The sequence below is a fragment of the Arachis ipaensis genome, chromosome B8, assembly GCF_059453495.1.
Source record: "Arachis ipaensis isolate K30076 ecotype BB chromosome B8, ASM5945349v1, whole genome shotgun sequence".
NCBI classification, from domain to species: domain Eukaryota; kingdom Viridiplantae; phylum Streptophyta; class Magnoliopsida; order Fabales; family Fabaceae; genus Arachis; species Arachis ipaensis.
The window spans coordinates 7819085-7838206 of NC_142443.1; the positions used below are offsets into that span (position 1 = coordinate 7819085).

The 19122-nt window shown below is 33.0% G+C and overlaps 3 protein-coding genes across 16 annotated transcripts; all 3 read left to right on the top strand.

The window, feature by feature from the left end:
- Positions 1-620: 620 nt before the first annotated feature.
- Positions 621-3543, top strand: LOC148547104 (uncharacterized). Its single transcript, XM_088495301.1, has 4 exons — positions 621-727; positions 2274-2478; positions 2627-2670; positions 3081-3543. Exons 1-4 carry the CDS (start codon positions 621-623, stop codon positions 3541-3543), a joined length of 819 nt encoding a protein of 272 aa, XP_088351427.1.
- Positions 3544-9408: 5865 nt separating this feature from the next.
- Positions 9409-12850, top strand: LOC107614178 (protein ENHANCED DISEASE RESISTANCE 2). Of its 12 annotated transcripts, XM_088496775.1 has the most exons (11): positions 9409-9750; positions 9850-10325; positions 10448-10512; positions 10749-10810; positions 10898-11065; positions 11288-11389; positions 11500-11550; positions 11645-11728; positions 11927-12022; positions 12262-12363; positions 12586-12850. In XM_088496775.1, exons 4-8 carry the CDS (start codon positions 10799-10801, stop codon positions 11663-11665), a joined length of 354 nt encoding a protein of 117 aa, XP_088352901.1. In that variant the 5' UTR covers positions 9409-9750; positions 9850-10325; positions 10448-10512; positions 10749-10798; the 3' UTR covers positions 11666-11728; positions 11927-12022; positions 12262-12363; positions 12586-12850. The 12 variants fall into 12 exon arrangements, with proteins under 12 accessions (XP_088352901.1, XP_088352893.1, XP_088352897.1 ...); XM_088496776.1 differs by lacking the exon at positions 9409-9750 and having other exon boundaries at positions 10190-10329; XM_088496767.1 differs by lacking the exons at positions 9409-9750; positions 10749-10810 and having other exon boundaries at positions 10162-10325.
- Positions 12851-14826: 1976 nt separating this feature from the next.
- LOC107613661 (protein-tyrosine sulfotransferase) lies at positions 14827-19122 on the top strand. 3 transcript variants are annotated; one of them, XM_016315755.3, is made up of 13 exons: positions 14827-15232; positions 15399-15464; positions 15629-15791; positions 15885-15956; positions 16131-16419; positions 16773-16913; positions 17196-17300; positions 17405-17546; positions 17838-17884; positions 18003-18071; positions 18169-18288; positions 18458-18589; positions 18775-19122. In XM_016315755.3, exons 2-13 carry the CDS (start codon positions 15416-15418, stop codon positions 18913-18915), a joined length of 1470 nt encoding a protein of 489 aa, XP_016171241.1. In that variant the 5' UTR covers positions 14827-15232; positions 15399-15415; the 3' UTR covers positions 18916-19122. The 3 variants fall into 3 exon arrangements, with proteins under 3 accessions (XP_016171241.1, XP_088352891.1, XP_088352892.1); XM_088496765.1 differs by having other exon boundaries at positions 14887-15232; positions 18778-19122; XM_088496766.1 differs by having other exon boundaries at positions 14917-15232; positions 18458-18602.

Consider the following 19122-nt stretch of genomic DNA (forward strand, 5'->3'; position numbering starts at 1 on the left):
GCACAAGGTATCCACACCCCAATAATTAAACCAAAATAGCCGTGTCCTTTCTCTTGTTTTTGGTCATGTAATCCTCAGGTAATTATAAATTTCCAGCACGTGTTGGCCCCGCCTGTATAAGCTACGCCATTCTTTTTTTTTTTTTTTTTTGGTCCATTTGGCTCTATAACTTTCCTACGTAATCCCTCACAGTTTCCACTTCAACCTAATCAATTTGGCACTCTGGCCCAAACCACCCCTGGCCTGTTAAACACCCATGGACCCACCTAAGCCTCACGGGATAGGCTCTACATTCCACACCGAAGCTGCCTAGATAGAGCTATTTAGCCGCGGTCTATAGGTTCATACATTAAGGTAGGGTTTGTTTGCAAAAACTGAAACTGAGACTGGAAGACAAGAACTCAGTATTATATTTGTTGAGTTAGAGATTGGTACTTAAATTTGTGTCTCTATCTAAAAAATTTTAATATTTTAGTACCTCCAAAAAGTAGGGACACTGGAGACTGAGATTTTTAAAGATAGAGATAGAAACTTTAATAATATTTTGTACCTAAAATATCCCTATCCTAATTAACTAATGTTAACTTTACCCTTTCTTCAAATCAGATTAGGACTTCAGTATGAGCAGCCCCCTCACTCAATCTTCTCATTTGTTCTTCGAAGTGCACCTTGTGCATCGCCAGTGTCAGGACAGCCACCTTGTCGCCGCCGTCATAACCATCGCAAGGTAAGTGAGTCGCCATCGAAGTTCATCTTCCTAGGCCGCAAGTTTTCATGTCTTCATTTTCTTCTTCACAGGACAACATTCGAGGAACCCAGTTGAAAAAGTCTCCCCTGTTGCTGTCGAGTTCAACAGCTTCCTTGTCATCGTCATAGCTTGTGTAACCTAGGTTAGTTGTGGCCAAATTTCTTTATTGATTTTGTTCATTTTTTTATGTCGCGACTTACGTTCTGTGGATTTGGTTCTTTGTTCTACTAGATGCATAGAAAGAATCTTTCTTTTTCTCTCTTCAATGCGATTTGGTTCTTTGTTCTAATGTATAGATGCGTAGATAGCTTTTGTGGATTTGGTTCTATGTTCTTATGTCTTGTTTCATTAATTTCGTTTGTGTTGTGCTTCTTATGAATTGGTTTTGGTCATGTTTAGTTTTTTTGGAATTCATGTTTATGCAGCTTTTGATTTTGAACTTTTGATGCTCTTTTTGCATAATTTACGTCTGTTTAATGTGAAATTATGTAAATTATTTTGTAAATGTATGATTGTTGTGGCTATAACCAACTCACTCACACTGATTTCTGAAATTGCTACGGATGAAAAATTTGTTAGCTTAGTTGTAGTTTAAAGAGTAGTGGCACTCTAGGACTAATTTATAGCTAATAAAATTTTATACAATTGCACCAAGCACTTTATTTGAAATTGGGTTGCACTTTGTTAGGAGAACGTATTAATCAGCATCAGTTTTGCAAATTTAACATATTTCAGGAGTTGACTAAATTGCTATTATCTTTACTAAACCCCTCTCTTATCAAATGAAGTAGAATTTTTATTTTAGCTGTAAAAGGTAAGATAGTCTTGAGTCTATTGAATCTTCAAAATTAATGATTATTAAGTTCATTTGAATTATTTAATCTGCACAAGTCTAATTAACTTTTCTCTTTTTAGTTGCGTGACTTGTTAAGATGTTGTTAGTTAGTATAACTCCAACTACTTTTTTCAGAATCTGCACAAGTCTAATAGCCTTTTCATGTTTTCTTGGTTAACTCCTTAGGATGAATAATCTCAACGACATTAATATAGTTTGTATGATAATCATGGATGATTCGAAGTAATAACTCTTAACACAACTCTTTTAATCTAAACCACAATAGCTTTTGGAAGACTTTGATTTGCTTAAAATACATGAAAAAGTCACTTTCAGTATATAAAATGAGAGAGGAAAATTGATATTTTCATTTAATGTGTGTTTCTATTGTATTTCCTGTTTTGATTTCCAATTGAAACTAAATTAAAATTGAGAAGTAAATAGTGTTAACTGTCTATTGGTTCCAGTTTCTTGATTTTGTTTTCGGTTCTAAGAAGATATAGCAGATTTTGCATCAAGAAGTATTAGATTTATTTGAATGTTTATGCGTTTTTTAATGTAATGACTTTGCTAGGAAGAAATGGAGTGGTAAAAAATTATTAAGCAACGCATGTGTTTTTATGAAGAGATGAGATCCAAGCATGAAGATTTGATGTTGTTCTTTGTGCTTACGCTATTTGTTTACTTTAGGGATAGAACTAGTGGCCAACTGTCGTTAGGCGGAAGAATGAATAGTAGAATTAGACGTGAGGCTTTAGAGCGTATTGTTGGTGAGGGTGATAGGAATTGTATTTGGGAGTTGAGAATAAACACAAATGCCTTTGCTAATTTGTGTGAGTTGCTCCAAGTTCACGGACGACTTAAAGAGGATGATCATGTAAGCCTGCCGGAGCAGGTTGCGACTTTCTTAATTATCTTAGCACATCACAAAAAAAAATCGTAGTCTACAGGTTAGATTTTGTAGGTCCAGAGAGATAGTGAGTAAGTATTTTAATAAAGTTTTGAATGCTGTAATACGTATTCAAAGCATTTTGTTTGCTAAGGCTACACCAGTTGAAGAGGATTGTCTTGACCCCACATGGATAAGGTTTAAGGTAGAGCTTACTCGATGTTGTGTATGATTCATATTTGCCTGAAGAATTCTATATCTAAGTATCATAACTTTCTATGGATGATAAGGTTGCTTGGGAGCATTAGATGGCACTTATATAGAGGTGACAGTCCCCGAGTATGAGAATGTAAGATACCAAACAAGAAAGGGTAAAATCTGCACCAACGTCTTAGGAGTGTGTAACCAGGAGATGAGTTTTGTTTATGTACTCAGTGGATAGGAGGGATCGGCATCTGATTCACGGGTACTTCAAGATGCAATAACTCGTCGTAATAGTCTTAAGATACCCCACGGTAATTATGCCATCTTTGGAGTTAAGTCTATACATATAGCTTGAGTTCACGATAGTTAAGCTTATATTGTTTGCATTACTTATTTGCAATCAGGTATTACTATTTAGTTGATGCTGGTTACACCAATGGTCCGGAGTTTCTAGCACTGTATAGAGACACTCGATATCATGTTAGAGAGTGGGCCCAAGGAGCAAATGCACCGTGCAATTACCAAGAATATTTTAATAGGGTTCATTCTTCCGCCAGGAATATCATTGAGCGATGCTTTGGTTTGCTGAAGAAGAGGTGGTCCATTTTAAGAATCCCTAACTTTTACCCTCTAAAGATACAATCTCAAATTATTATTGCTTGTTGTTTGCTGCAAAATTTCATTCGAAAGAGTATGAATATGGATCCGGAGGAGCAAGGTAGCATATTGGATGAATTTATGCCTGATGGAGATGAAGCACAGGATGGAATCATTGATGTGGTTGAAAACACGAACGAGTGGGCTCACTGGCGTGACAACGTAGCAACTGAGATGTATGAAGAGTGGCGAACAAGTCGTATGGAGTAGTGTTGTAAGAGCAGCGTAATGAACATTGTAATCGATTGAGTAGTGTTGTAGTGGCTGCATTTTAATTTGTATAACTTGTTGAGATGAGAAACATTGTAATAGCACCTCTTAATTTGTAATAGCAACTAACTGTTTATGGTTCAATTTTTCATATTTGTACTTGCTTATGGTGTGAATTGTAGGCTGTGGATTAATTGTGGTTATTTATGTTAATGTTTGCTGTTTTATTATTTTTTGTTACTTTATGTTAATTTTATTTAATTTAGTTAATTTATGTTCACAAAATTTAATTTTGCACAAGGTTGATTATCTTAATTTTGGTAGGTAAAAATGGTAACGGAGCTCTTAAACCACACTCACAAAAATGTTCCCCCGTTACATTGTTGTTGCCGTACGAACCACTTGTAGATCTTCTACTTGTGGAAGCCATTGTTAACCAGGCTACTATACATTTAACAGTAAGCAAAAATCATTTACTAAATTATCAAGAAATAGTAACACAACACAAAAATGAATCAACAAGTCCAAATAAAATTACTTAATGAAGCTAATCAAGATATTTCCTACATGTTTGAAGATGAAACTACACCAATTAAGGCATGTGGTGATTTGGTACAATTCAATGGCCACGAGAGGGATCATTCGCTTTCCAAGGAAGAGATATCTTTGTCATATTTAAAATCAAATGTTGGTGCTTCTAACTTTTTCAATAAATTTTTACATTCTTAGTATGTCAAACAGTAGTAAAAATACATTTCCAATTCAAAATAACACACCAGTGTGTACTAATTTTGATAAGGAAAAAGAGTGATTAGGAACATAATTATGATAAATAGTTCTCAAATTACCTTATTTGTTTTTCTATACAATAATCATCATAAATAAATTTATAAATATAACAATCACAAATTCACAAATAAGCAATTAACAAGCACAAGTAAGGTAAAAAAAATTTATCATGCGCAAACTATGGAATCAACACTCAACAATCACAAATTTCCAAATCTTAAAAAAAGATGACACAGAAATCAGAAACATAAAGCAAATGAGGGCAAATAAGAACTCGGATATAACAACTTCAGAAATCTTCAACAATTGATGAAGCACAAATCAGCAATTTTAAACAAATCAGGGCAAATCTCAAATCAGGTAATGAGGGATTTACACATTCTCATCCATATGAGGACAAATCAGAAAATGAGGGAATAAAAAATCTCTCGACGAAATTATCAACTTTGAACTTCACAAAATTAACAAGCAAATAAGGTAAATTGACAGAAGATACCAGGCCCGTTGACAGAGAAATAACGGAGACCAGAGGAACAGCTCCGAGATGGTGGCGACGCAAACCCACGAACGCGCAAACGGCAGCAACGTCACAAACCTAGGGGAGCAACTGGCGCCACGAAGATGAACCAATGGAGAATTGGAGAGGTGCCGTCGTCGTTCGGACCCTTGGAGGTGCTACCAGCGGCGGATCAAACTCTAGGATTCATTCACGGGAGAGGAGAGGAGAAAGTATAGAGGAGAGAAGAAAGGGGGTTAAGGTTGCATGCTGAGGAAAATGAAATTGGATTTGGAGGTTAGGGTTGTTAATTAAAATTAATGGCATTTTTATAATTTTAAATATTTAGTCTCTATTTTTATTTCAAACCAAATAGGATACTGAGACATAAATCAGTCTTGTACACTTTCACACTAAACACAATACTAATACTTATTTTTGTCTCTATCTCTTAATCTCTGTCTCGCAAACAAACGCTACCTAAAAATATGATCCCATACCTTCCAAAATCATTCTTCGATTAAGGGGACATCCAGTCATCCCCTCCCCATGCTCTTCATATTCCCAATAACACACGCAAATTATTCTACAAAATCTCAGCCTTCAACAGATTTTATACAATATCCAACGTTCTAAAATCCATGAGTACCAGTGTTCCAGTCAAGTACACTGGTACATGTGAAAACCTCCCTAAAATTTATAAGCATTGTGCTTTCTAATATTATAAATTCTCAAAGAAGAGAATAACTCTTAGGAAAGCTTTCACATGTGCCAGACAATTTTATTGTCACATTGCTATGTCATGTAAGGCTAAGTAGCAGGTTTATAATTTATGTGAGAATTACAAAAGAACCCTTGAAACGGTGGATGAAAAGACGAAAATACTTAATAGTAGCCGCTTGGATAGGTAGCTAAGGTGGGGAGGATCGAAGCTACTGGACTGCGCCTTCATAGAGCCAGGGTGCAGTAAATGACAAAAAGTTAAAACTTTGGTACTACTTATAATTAATATTAAATCTACAATATTTTTAGTTTTAATTTTTTATTATAATGAACTTATTCTAAGAGCACTTTATATTCGTATAATAATAAAAATATTAAATTTTTTTATGTATTTAACACATTAAAAATACAAAATAAATTATATTTTCGATAATTTTTAATGAAATATATTTTTTGTCCAATTTTAATTAAAATGTTTTTTGCATACATAAAACAAAGAAGAGTACTTAATCCTATTTTAAAAATTGACAAAAATAAAATAATATATTTTAGAGTAAGGTATTATTTTTGTCTCTAGGGTAAGTCCTAAAGTTATTTTCGATTGTCGTATTTAAGTCCCTAACATTTTAAAATTGGCTCAATATTATCCTGCCGTTAGAGATCCGTTAACAGAATTGACGGCGGGACAAAATTGAGACGATTTTGAAACGTTAGATACTTAAATAGAACGAAAATGTTGGGGAAAAAAACGATAGATAGAAATAAATTTTAATTTTATCCTTCAATAATTTCAATTTTTTACTGTATATAATATTTAATTATTTTTAATCACATTTAAGTAAATTATACTTAATCACACTACTTTCATTCCAAATATTTTTTTTATATTTTTATATTAACTTATAACTTTAAGTATAAAATTATAAAAAAAATAAATTTATTTAGAATGAAAGTAATATGATTAAGTGTAATTTACTTAGATGTGATTAAAAAATAATTGAATACTATGTATAGTAAAAAATTGATATTATTGAAGGATAAAACTAAAATTTATTTTTATGTATCGCTTTTGTCCCCAACGTTTTCGTCCTATTTAAGTCCCTAATGTTTCAAAATCGTTTCAATTTTGTCCCACGACAGAGCAACATTGAGTCAATTTTGAAACGTTAGGGACTTAAATAGGACGCGATTGAAACGTTAGAGACAACTTTAAAACTTACCCCAAACGTTGAGAAAAAAACCGATACTTTACTCTATATTTTATATAATAATTATTCAATCACTCATTAAAAAATTAGTATAATCGATAAAATTACTATATACATTTGTACTAAAACTGATTAATAAATTAAAAAAATTTAGAAGTAAATAATTAATAATTTAACACACATATGTAATTAAAAGTTTTTTTTAGAAGGGAGACCATGGTCCACGCTGGGTTCCTTGGTTCTGCCACTGGTGTTCGATGAAGAGAGAGATCGAATAAGAAGAATTTGGATATTCTAAAATAAAGTGAGATCTTTTATTAATGAATATTTTTTCTCTTATTTTTTTCTTGGTCCCACCTATGAAATAAATGGTGATAGATCATATTTTATACTCTAAAATAAAATTCAAAATTTAGAGGATCCAAATCCAAATACGAGAGGTTGATTTGTATTCGATCTTTATACGTATAAAAATATAAAAAATACATAATAGCTCACGTAAATGTATAAATAACATTTTTGAATTAAGAATATATAAAAATCTGTATGTTCATCATCAAATGGAGAACTGTTCCGGAGCTTACCTAGAACCGGATGGTGGTTGGACTTGTTTGTAAGGCCAAGCGCTAAAGGATGGTGGCCTCCGACTTGTTTTACGTCTGGGAGCCTCCGTCCAAGTTATGTATGTGAAAGAATAGGGGTGGTACCTGCAAAGACACTTCGATGCCTAAGTTAGTAAGGGGGTAATCATATTTTTAGAGTATTCGAACTTAGAGATATCTGTGGTGTCAGTGTATTTATAGGTGATGTGCCAATAACTATCGTTGAAGTGGATCCACTATTAGTGGATAACCGTCCCTTTTATCTAGGGGTTGTCGAGGTCTCCCTTCTAGAAGTGGGGGAGAGATTTACGGAAACAGTTACTCACTTAGATAAGTATGAGCTGCCTGCTTCAGTCTGATCCGACCCAAGGCCACTCTTCTTTATTGGGTTTAACTTATGTTTTGGGTTATGAAAAAGAACTATCCTAATATTGTTTCTGATCAAATTATAAACTTCTACAAATTCAATAATATTATACAATTAACACCACATTTATTTCGACTTGAATACTCACTTATAAGCAACACAAAACATATTAACTTCGTGTGGCAGATATGTTTTTGCAAGTCTTTGTTGACGTAAACAAAAGTTTTCAAATTCGATTCATTTTAGTATCGACTTAGCGTTTAATCTTATGAACAATTCTTTAGAATAAGCTACTTAGAGTGTATGATTTCTACCAAATTCAAATACTTAAAAAAATTAAGTTGATAATCAATTGATTCGATTAAGACAAATTACAAACAACAGTGTCTAAATGAGCTAAAATAACTTGTGCACATTAAAGGTAGCACATTTTATAAATCATTGAATTTTAATAAATATAAATAAATAAGTAACATATAAAATAATAGTAAAAAATAATTATTTTATTTATATATATTAAAAATAATTCGTATTCATCTTGATGAAGTCAAATTCACTTTTTTTTAACCTGCTCTTATAAACAAATAAAAAATAACATAATTATAAATTCATTATGAGATATATATGTTATACCGTTAGATACATATAATTTTGACATACCTAATTTTTTTAGATATTTAAAAATTTTTAAAAATAATAATATTATTTATTTTTTATTTCTATTACTAATCTTAGATATAAATGAAACAACTAAAAAGTTTTACTGTTTTTTTTTTCATAAAAAGGATCAATTTCCGTATATAATTATACATGTAATATTTTAAATAAAAATCTATTTTAATAATATTTTTAACAAATATAGTTATTTAACATATTTTTAATAGTTATATGAAATAATCTATTATATATCGCGAATTAATATAAAATTTATTTATTTTATATTTTATTTGTTGCAATAAAAAAATATCCTAATATAAATTTTATTTGTTTTTTGGCTGGAATATAAATTTTATTTATTAAAATAGTCACATTATATTATTATTGCCACATACGTTTAATGGTCCATCTCACATTCTTACTGTTATATAGTGTTACTCATTGATCCAATCTTTGCATCGGCTCCCATAACATTCCAGCGGCTTGGTTCCAAACAATGGCTTCACAAAAAGACAAAAAAATGCATTCAACTGCCCACCAATTTTAATTTGGTTCCCGCTTCAACTTGTTAGAAGACTAGCCAACACCTTCTGTCTCCTTACTCTACCGCATAACTCTACCAATCCATCTCCACCCTTATAATTTTTTAATATATATCTCAACGGCTCTGCATTATGGCATAGAATATGCCAATAAAATTGTCTGGCACATGTGAAAGTTTTCCTAACTCTTAATTAGACATTTCATTTCACACTTTTCTATTTCCCTCCATCATTAACAATTCCCTTTCATATTCTTCTTTTCTTTTTTGTTGTTGTTTCTTTTTTTTTTTAATTTCGAACATATCCTTAGAATATATGTGCGAGTTAAAATTGAAGACAGATCGAAAATAAAGGTAGAATTTAGTTATTGATTCATTTAGTGTTTCTTTAATTTCTTTTTATCCTGAAAAATATTTATTTCGCAAATACACCGTTAAATCCTTCCATCTTCAACACAAAACACAACCACCTACGAAATTTTAAGGTGGAGGTTGGTGTTGGTGCAATCGTTTTCGCTTCTTGAACTCAAGGTGTTCGACAAAATGGGTAGCAGAGAAACTGCAAGTGCAAGTGTTGATGATGGTGGAACAAAACCAATGATGATGGAAGGGTGGTTATACCTCATACAATCCAACTGTGTGGGGCTTCAGTTCTTGAGAAAGCATTACTTCGTGCTAAAGGGTCACCATCTTCGAAGTTACAAGTACCTTCTTGCACTTTCTCGCAACAACAACAACCATCAGCTTCTTCCTCTCAGAAGTGCTGTTCTTGACTCCACCATTCGGGTCCTTGATAAAGGCAGAGAAACCATTAAAATAGAAAAGTAACTTCCTTTTCTTATCATCATCATAATTTTTTTACTCTGATCTCATTTTTCACCATCCTTCATTGTTTTCACCAATTTTTATTTTTCTTCCTTCAGGTGTTTTTCATGTTCACCCTTTACAGCAAGTCAGCACTTCCAATCACAACAATCAATTAAAGATAACTTCTTCACATTTTCATCTTTTTTTCCATTCATTTTTTTAAAAGCTATCTAGACCAAGTGGATCCACCAGCATTGGGTTGGTTGAGTGGATGCCAAAATCTTCGATGTTAGGCAGCATAGGGTCTAAAGAATGCAAAACCAAAAAGTTAAATTGGGGATTAGTCCAGTAAGTAGAGTGAACCTCATCCACTGAAAAGCATTTTTGTCTAAATTTAGTTATGATCAGTTACAATGACATTGTTCAATCCAATTAGCTATAATTAGTATGATGGATTTTTTTTATAAGAAAATGTGTATAACCATAGACATACTCACATCACTATTGTCGTTCATCTGAGTTCATCTGGAGAGTTGACAAGAAGCATCGGGCTTAGTCTGAAGGAAGGAGATGTCAACTCTGATAGTCAAAGGCAGGTAGTAGATGAGAATGCCCGACATAGCTCAGATGGAGTAGTAGTACATCAAACACAATCTGAGCATGCAACCCTTGTTAGCCTAAATGATGCTGATGATGAGTTTTTTTATGTTCCAGAACCATCAGACAGTGATGAGTTGGAAAATGGATGGATGCCTGATTGTAGTCACAAGAAGTCTCTGGTAAAAAGCTGTTTGATATTATAGTCTAGAAATTTAGCATGTTCCTTTTTATGACTCATCAAATGCTTACAATAAGTATATTCACCAACACTCTCAAGTCATGCTGTCCTCTGGCATATTTTAGTTATAAGTCTATAACCCTTATAATTCATGTAGTGCACTTGTCTTCTTGTACTTTTAATTGGAGAACTACACTAAACTTGGCATTTTCCTCCTATGGATTTGATCGTTTCAAGACTTCCGTCAAGTAAGTTGTCCACAGCTGCTAATTTTGTGAAAAAATTGCATGATCTTGCAGGTGATTAATATAATATGTATGTCATATCAAGATTATCCATGATTTTATTCTTCTATAGCTAACAATGTTAGGCACCATACAATGCAGTTTAGAAGAAGGGTTATGTGGACTTACACAAAATGGTCAGAGAAGACAGTACCTTATGGATCAACTCTTCCAAAAGATTTCTCTTGTACATTACCTTGCAGCTGGGCAGAACCAGATCCTTCCACTTTCCTGATTCGTGGGGCAAATTACCTCGAAGATCGCCAGAAGGTATAAGTGAAAAATGTTCATTTCACTTGGATAAATAATTCTAGGGACAAAAAGGAAAAAAAAGTACTTTAATTATATCATTCACAATGGATCCACTGCTGCTTGTGAATGTTCTGTTTTATTCCATTCTTTTAGTGCATTTGTATCATTTCATGTGCCAATCAGTTATGCCTTAATTTGTTTGTACAAATTTATTCCTTTATCGGGGTAATCAATGACTAGGTTAAGGCAAAGGGAACCTTGATGCAAATGGTTGCTGCAGACTGGCTGAGATCTGATAAAAGAGAAGATGATCTTGGTGGCCGACCAGAGAGCATTGTGCAGGTTCGTTATTTTTCTAATGATTTTCGGTTCCAAATGTTGATAATTTTCAGGCAATGCATTTTCAATTTATGATTAACATATTGACTGAGAAAAATCAACTGATGATAAAGAAAAATGCAGCAAAGGGTGGGCCCGAGTTCTTCTTCATTTTAAACATTCAGGTTGGGTTGGTTAATATTCATCTGTTTATGTAGTTCTTACTTAAAACTTGACATAATTAACACTAATTTGATGTTTATATGGACCATGTTCCAGGTGCAACTACATATAACCTAGCACTATATTACATGATGACTACACCTGTGGAAGATACCCCTTTGCTTGAGAGTTTTATCAAGGGTGATGATACCTACCGAAATTCAAGATTTAAACTCATAGCATACATATCCGAGGCTGGTTGAAGTCATCATCACTGGTTCTATATATATATTAGAATCTCTGATCCCCAGTGATTATAATTTTCATCCACAGCCAAACTTATGTTTTCTCTCCTTTGCGCGTTATTTGAAATGTTGAATGTCACAAATCATGTTTCAGGGTTCATGGATAGTAAAATAAAGTGTGCGAAAGAAGGCATGCTTAATTGGTCAAGCATTGAAAATTAACTATTTCCAAGGGAAGAACTATTTGGAGGTAAATTTTGAACTAATAATTAGACCAAGAGAATGAAGATAAATATTTAGGGTATTAAAAAGTTTTTCTTTTTTTCTTTCTTTGCATTTATGTGGTCCTTGAAGACGACCTTAAAATAAGTTGAAAGGAGGTGAATGATCGGAACTTTTGTGGGATGCATGCATCACATGTTAAACTCTCAATCATCTTGCAATGATTTGAATGAATGCTGATGTTGAAATGATGACATCTATTTTCAGCTTGGGGTTGATGTTGGATCATTAACTGTTGCAAGAGGTGTTGTAAGTCTTGTCCTTGGATACCTCAATCATCTAGTTATTGAAATGGCCTTTCTAATACAGGTAAAAATAACAATCATGTTCCTTTTTATTTTGAAGTAATTGTCACCATTTCCTTTAGAAGAGTGTTATTTAACGTATTTATGTACCATGTCAACATACCATTCGTTCATGACTGGGGTAGGACCTACACCTGGCCAATAATGGATGGATGATATGTCGGCTCAGAATACGATATTAACTGCCGTGTTGATATTTACTGCTGTGTTTTATGTGTTGTTAAAGGGAATACGCAGGAAGAGCTTCCGGAAGAGTTCCTTTCAGGGACACGCCGCCTTAACCATCTAGAATTCTAGATGCTTCCAAATCAGTTTCTTTGAAGCCTTGATTTTCAATGAGATATTTAAGTACCTTTGGTCTTATGAAGGAGGTTGCCATCTTGTATATAAATTGAAACAAGGAGAGTTCTTTGGTGGCTCCAATTCCTTTAATTGAATTCCAAAAGCCATTATTTTATTCAATCAAAGCAGTTTGTGATGATGTTTGGTACTAATCTTTCAAAACAATTGCATATCTTCCTTAGTTTTTGTTAGTAATGTAAATCACACATGAAGCTCATACATAAAAATATTATTCCATTTTTACCCCCTAAGTTGTCTTAAGAAGAATGTATCCAATTCATAGTCATAAACTACTTAAAGGTGGTACAAGGTAGAGGGATTTCAACACCATGACACATGAATCCATATTCCAATTATGCACAATATGTATATATATATATAATGTATGTAGGGGCTTGCTCCTTGAATAATACAAATGCCCCCACATTGTTTCGTTTGGCAAGCAAAACTATATGAAATTCCTAATTTTCGAGGCCGACATAACTTTAAATATTATTCCCATAAACTATCCTATCTGAGAATATAATTTTTTACATACATGCTATTCACATTTCGGTACACTATTTTTTTTTTATCTTTTATAGGAATAAAACTAACTTCGTTAACAGGTTTGTGTAAAAATAATAGCTTACAATCATGTTGTAAAAAAGTTCATAAACAAATAGAATAAAAATTTGTGTTATCTATATTTATTTTATTTTAATTTATCTATTATCTATCAAACAAATTATTACTTATTTGTTCACAACATTTATTTTTGTGATTATTATAGTCTATAGTTTGCAATACAATGTCTATTCCATGATTCCAAGATAATGCAAGCCATATGAGCATATCAAAAGGCAAAAGCTATGTGGCACCTTCTTTCTAAGTTTTCTTTTCCCTTTTTAAAATACTCCATTAGTTTCAACTACTTTAAATATTCTTACCAAGAATCATATGTTTTGCAAGTTGGTTGAAGTCAAGAGTCAAGACATTGCTATTTAGGGTTAATAGGAAAATATGAAAATGTTTAGATAGACAACCCAATTTAACAAGGCAACTACTCAAATAAAGATGGTAAAAACATCTTTTTATGAAGATTTTTGTGTTAAAAGTGTACTTTGTTTGTTTAGCCACATTTTAAAAAAAATAACACTTTTATAACATATCAAAATCAAACCATACATTTTATCATCTAATAGTACAAAAGAAGCATCTTCATATGAAGACAATAATAAAATCTTCATGGTAGTATCTACCATTTAACAATTGTAACAACTCAAAAGAGTGAGAGATGTGTGTATTCCAACATATACACATGCTGTAAAATATGCTTCTTTTTTTTTTTTTTCTTTTTAAGTAGTTGTTAAATTGAATTGTTTATCTTCCATTTTTCTCAAAAGATACATATAATGTGCTCAAGCTATATCAAGTGGTAAATTCATGTGTAATTTTTGGTTAAACAATTTGTTTCTCATTTTTTTCTGCAGAAATTTTAATTATTGTATTTAATTGAAACAACAAAAATAATTAATGCTCCAATAGTAGTATTAGAAACCAAAATACTCTGTAACCATCAAAAATCAATTATCAAATTAATCACTATGTATTTGTATATAATTATATATTTATATATATTATTTTCTATATTTTTTATATTTATTTTATATTTAATTTTTTATGGTATTTCTATCTTGTCACGACAAAGATTAATCTATTGTGAATCTAAACTTCATTTAAAAATTTATTATTATCAATAAGTTATTACATATATAATACGAGATTCGAATCTTAATATTTACTTAAACGGACAAATGAATTAACTATTAGACGAGATTGATTTACATAATTGATTTTAATGATAAGAAAAAATCTTGTTAAGATTCTTAACAAAACTATCAGACACTATTAATTAGTAAGTTTTATAATGCTTATAATTTGATATCTAATTTTTACTTAATTTATTTTTCATAATAAATTTTAAATATTTAATAATTATTTATTTTTATATTTTAAAATTAAATATTAACTTTTAACCTTTTTAATAAATTAGGCAAACTTGGACACCATACCAATCACCCCATTAATTTTGTGATTTTGTAGTAATGCTCATTAATAAGTTTTCAAATCCCAATGCAAAATCGGTTGGACCGTTGGACCTACATGCTACATAAACCGAAACCAAATCCAACCTAACAATATTACCATTTTGCCCTTCATTCCCCGAAAGATTGCACAGTAGCTTGCAGTAGCTGCAAGCCTGAAACAGTGAAAACAACACTCCTCAGAAACCAGCAACTCAACTAACTATTCAACCCATCACAAAAACAGAACCTTCCATTCTCTTTTGTTTTGTGTTGTGTTGTTCATTACTTCACTGCCAATAATTTTTTTTTTTTTTGCAATTTCCTTTTCCCGGGAAAAGAAAGCCTCCTTTTTTCTCGACCAACAACAAGGTTTTGTTTTCCAGTGGGTCCTCCTCGATCTTGTGGACTTCCCCCCCCAAAAACGCAGAATTTATGAACACGAGATCCCGGAATCCGATACTGGTAACTCCATCACCTACTACTGCTCCATTTTCCCTTTCCATAGTTTCGAATCCCTTGAAATTGATGCTGCGTTTTTTTCTTAATATTATTAGGTTTTATGTGTTTTTTTGGTCATTTTTCTTTCCTGATATTTACTCTGCTGGCTGATTTCTATTGCCGGCTACAGGATTAGGGATTTCGTGCATGGATCCTGCTCTCAAGCTCTGTGCTTTGCTGGTTATTCTTCTATTAGGTATCAACGGTGGACGATTTAAAAAATGTGGTTAAATTATTCTTTTTTAGTACTTAGGTGGTAGAACTTAGAACTATTCATGAGAGCATTTCTTATGGTACTAGTGAATGGTTCTTCTTATAGTACTTTGATTGTTTTTCCTATGTTTATTGTCTTGGTGCTAGTGAATGATGCTTTTGCAAGTGATTTTGGGCACTGTGAGAGAGTTGTTAAGAGTTGGGCATACACTTCACTTGATAATGAAATCAGGGAGGATAAACACACGCTGGGGGATTTGCTGTTCTTCCTCCATGTCCCTAGGACGGGAGGGCGGACGTATTTTCACTGGTAAATTTTGTTTTGTATGATGTAGTTATTGAGGCAGCTGAATGACTTTGAGCTGTGCTGTTGACAAGTTTGTTGACCTTTGTGTTTTTGCAGTTTCTTGAAAAAATTGTATCCTAACTCTCTGGAATGCCCTCGTTCTTATGATAAGTTGCGCTTTGATCCAAGGTGCTATCTTGTTCTTACTATCATGCAGATGTAAAGCGTAGCAGCTCCCTAAGTTCACAATATTCTTACTGTTGTAGTTTGTTCTTGAATAGCCATATTATACATGCAAAAGTTTACTGTAAACTGAAAACAGATTACTTATTTAGTGTTTTCTTTATGTTTGTCAATTTGCAGCAAACCAAAATGCAGGCTATTAGTTACACATGATGACTATAGCATAACATCCAAACTTCCGAAGGCAAGAACTTCAGTTGTGACCATACTTAGGGATCCAGTAGATCGTGTCTTTAGTACGTATGAATTTTCGATAGAGGTTGCAGCTAGATTTTTGGTGCATCCCAACTTGACATCTGCAACACAGATGACTTTACGCTTGCGGTCTAAGACCAAAGCAGTTAGTACACTGGATATCTGGCCATGGAAGTATCTAGTTCCATGGATGCGGCAAGATCTTTTTGAAAGGGTATATCATGTTTCATTTGGAAAGCTTACTAATAAGTTGTGTCTGACCATCTATAGTAGCATTTATTAGAGGAGGATGGATATTGCTGATATAGTAGCATTGAAGAGCATATGCATCTAGCCTGGTTCTTGTGTGAAAAGTAATCTTGGACTTGCTAGGTAGTCTATGTTTAGGTGGATAACTTGTTTTTTATGGCATGATTATGACATAGATGTGTTTAAACCAATTGCTTATTTTTGAAGATGGAAACGTAAATCACCAAAGTTGCCAAGGAGAAAGTAAATTATTTACTGCGTGATGTTCTCTATTTCAATGCGTTGCATGTATGATTTATGTGGACCTTAAATTGACAGAGAGATGCAAGGCGCAGAAATGGACAGCATACAATAGAGAAGAATGATTATTATGACATGGAAGATTTTGCAATGCCATTACATGAATACATCAATCATCCTGCGGCCAGGGATATTGTACATAACGGAGCCACATTCCAGGTAATTCAGCTTGCATTTCTTTACGAGTATAGGGATTCTAAGTCATCACTTTATGCAATTTCCATGATATGTTATGCTGATTTCTCAGATAATGATTCAACTAGAATTTGTTGGCAAGAATTTCTTTCTTTTTTTCGTCAAATCTTATGTTGTTGATCATTGCCACAAGAAAATATGGATGGATATATTTTCATTTGACTATAATTAATATCACATTGTATTAACTAACATCTTGGTAGTGATGACTATAATTAATATCAAACATTTGACTCCGACTATCAGGTTGCAGGTTTGACAAACAATTCTTATATGGCAGAAGCACACGAAGTGCGCCATTGTGTGCAGAAGTACAAGATTCTTGGCAAATATGTGCTACAAGTTGCAAAGGTAATAAATAAGCTTTGTAAGTTGTGATAATTTCAACATGTAGTTCTCAGCTTCTCCCTCTTCCTTCTCTCAATATTTGTTTCTTGTGCTTGTACATCTTGCAGAAGAGATTGGATAATATGTTATATGTTGGTCTTACTGAAGAGCACAGAGAATCTGCAACTATGTTTGCAAATGTGGTTGGTGCTCAGGTTATATCACAGCTTAATGCTCCAAACACTAGCCTGGAGCTTGTTGATAAAACAGGTTAGTGTATTATAAGCAATCTTCAGTTTCGATCAAACTTTGACGTAGGTTACAAAGGGGCTGTAAAATTTGTACAGAATTTAGAGCTAAGGCTATGTACCTGTACATGTAATGCTTTCAGATGATATCGGTGAGCTTGTCTAATATTCTAATATTGTGTTTTACACTGAACTTTGGTAGAATATTGATGTTGTCATCTTATGTTTAGTCTTGGCCATATTTTTTATTTTTTCTTTAAAAATAAAATAAAAACAAAATACAATGACAACTAATGCTGTACATGTACTGCAGAACAGAGTTCAGTTTCAGATTCTGATCCTGATAGCAGTGAACATCAGGTAAGAAGCATCTCTTTCTTGATGTAACTTGGTTATTAAAGTTTGGGTGAGGGTAAATCCTTTTTCATTAAAAAATATAAAGGGAAGCACTCTTATAGCATTTCTCCCTGCAAGACAGAATAGTACCTCAGAGACAGTAGCAAGTGAGGTTACTTCAAGTGACAGTGGTGAAGCAACAAAGTTGAAGGTAAAGATGTTTCCACAACAATTATGCCGGTTTTGTAGATTTATCAAATAGTTTATTTCCAATCTTTGATTGCATGCTTATTTTTCATTGATTTCAGATGTCTGCTAAAGAGCTCATGGGTGCTTATGAAGGTTGCATCTCTAATTTACGCAAGGCCCAGTCAAGCCGGCGTATCGCTTCTTTGAAGAGGATTTCTCCGGTGAACTTTACTAAGGAGGTAAAAAATAGATCTAATGCTAAAAGAATATCATTCCACCATTCTGCTTCAATGAAGCATGAAACCTAGTCTTCTTGTTTGTTTGACTTGGGTGTTGGATAATTTAAAAGCCTACCGTTAACTTGCAGTGTTGTGCTATCCCTTGCCGATGACTTTTATGATTTTACAGGCACGTCTTCTAGTTAGTGAAGAGGTTCTCCAAGAGATACGGTCTCTTAATGACCTGGACTTAGAGCTTTACGAGTATGCAAGAGCCATTTTCGATAAACAACATAAAGCTACAATGCGGACGTTCACTGAGGTATGTGTTGAAGGTCTGATCTTTCTTCTATTTCCTCTACAGGTATTAAAATAGTTAGGATAAGTAACAAAAGATATATTTATTAGGCTATGAAGTTGGCCTAACTATGAGTTGGCCTGTTTCCTGCGACGAGCATGTTTCCGTGTTTCTGAATTTTGATTGCTTTTTATCTTTGCTAAATGCAGCAGAGATGGGACAACATATCAAGCACTGCCTCTGAAATCACTTTCTGGAAGTTCCTTCCATTGGCAATTACTTTTGCCTTCCTCATTTTGGTATTGCTACTAATTGTAAATGTGAGAAGAAGAACGTTGAAGATTAAGTAAGAACTGTACTGAGTGCCATTATTTTGTTCCTAGTTTTGTCCCTTCATATAGAAAGCTCAATTCTTAAGTCTTGGTTGGGGGTTCTCTCTCTGTTTTAACCAGTTAGACATTCTAGTGCAACTATGAACTGTTATGATCATGATGGTATTTTTGTACCAACCATTTCTACACATACAAGTATATGATTATAAAGGAAATTCAGAGCAA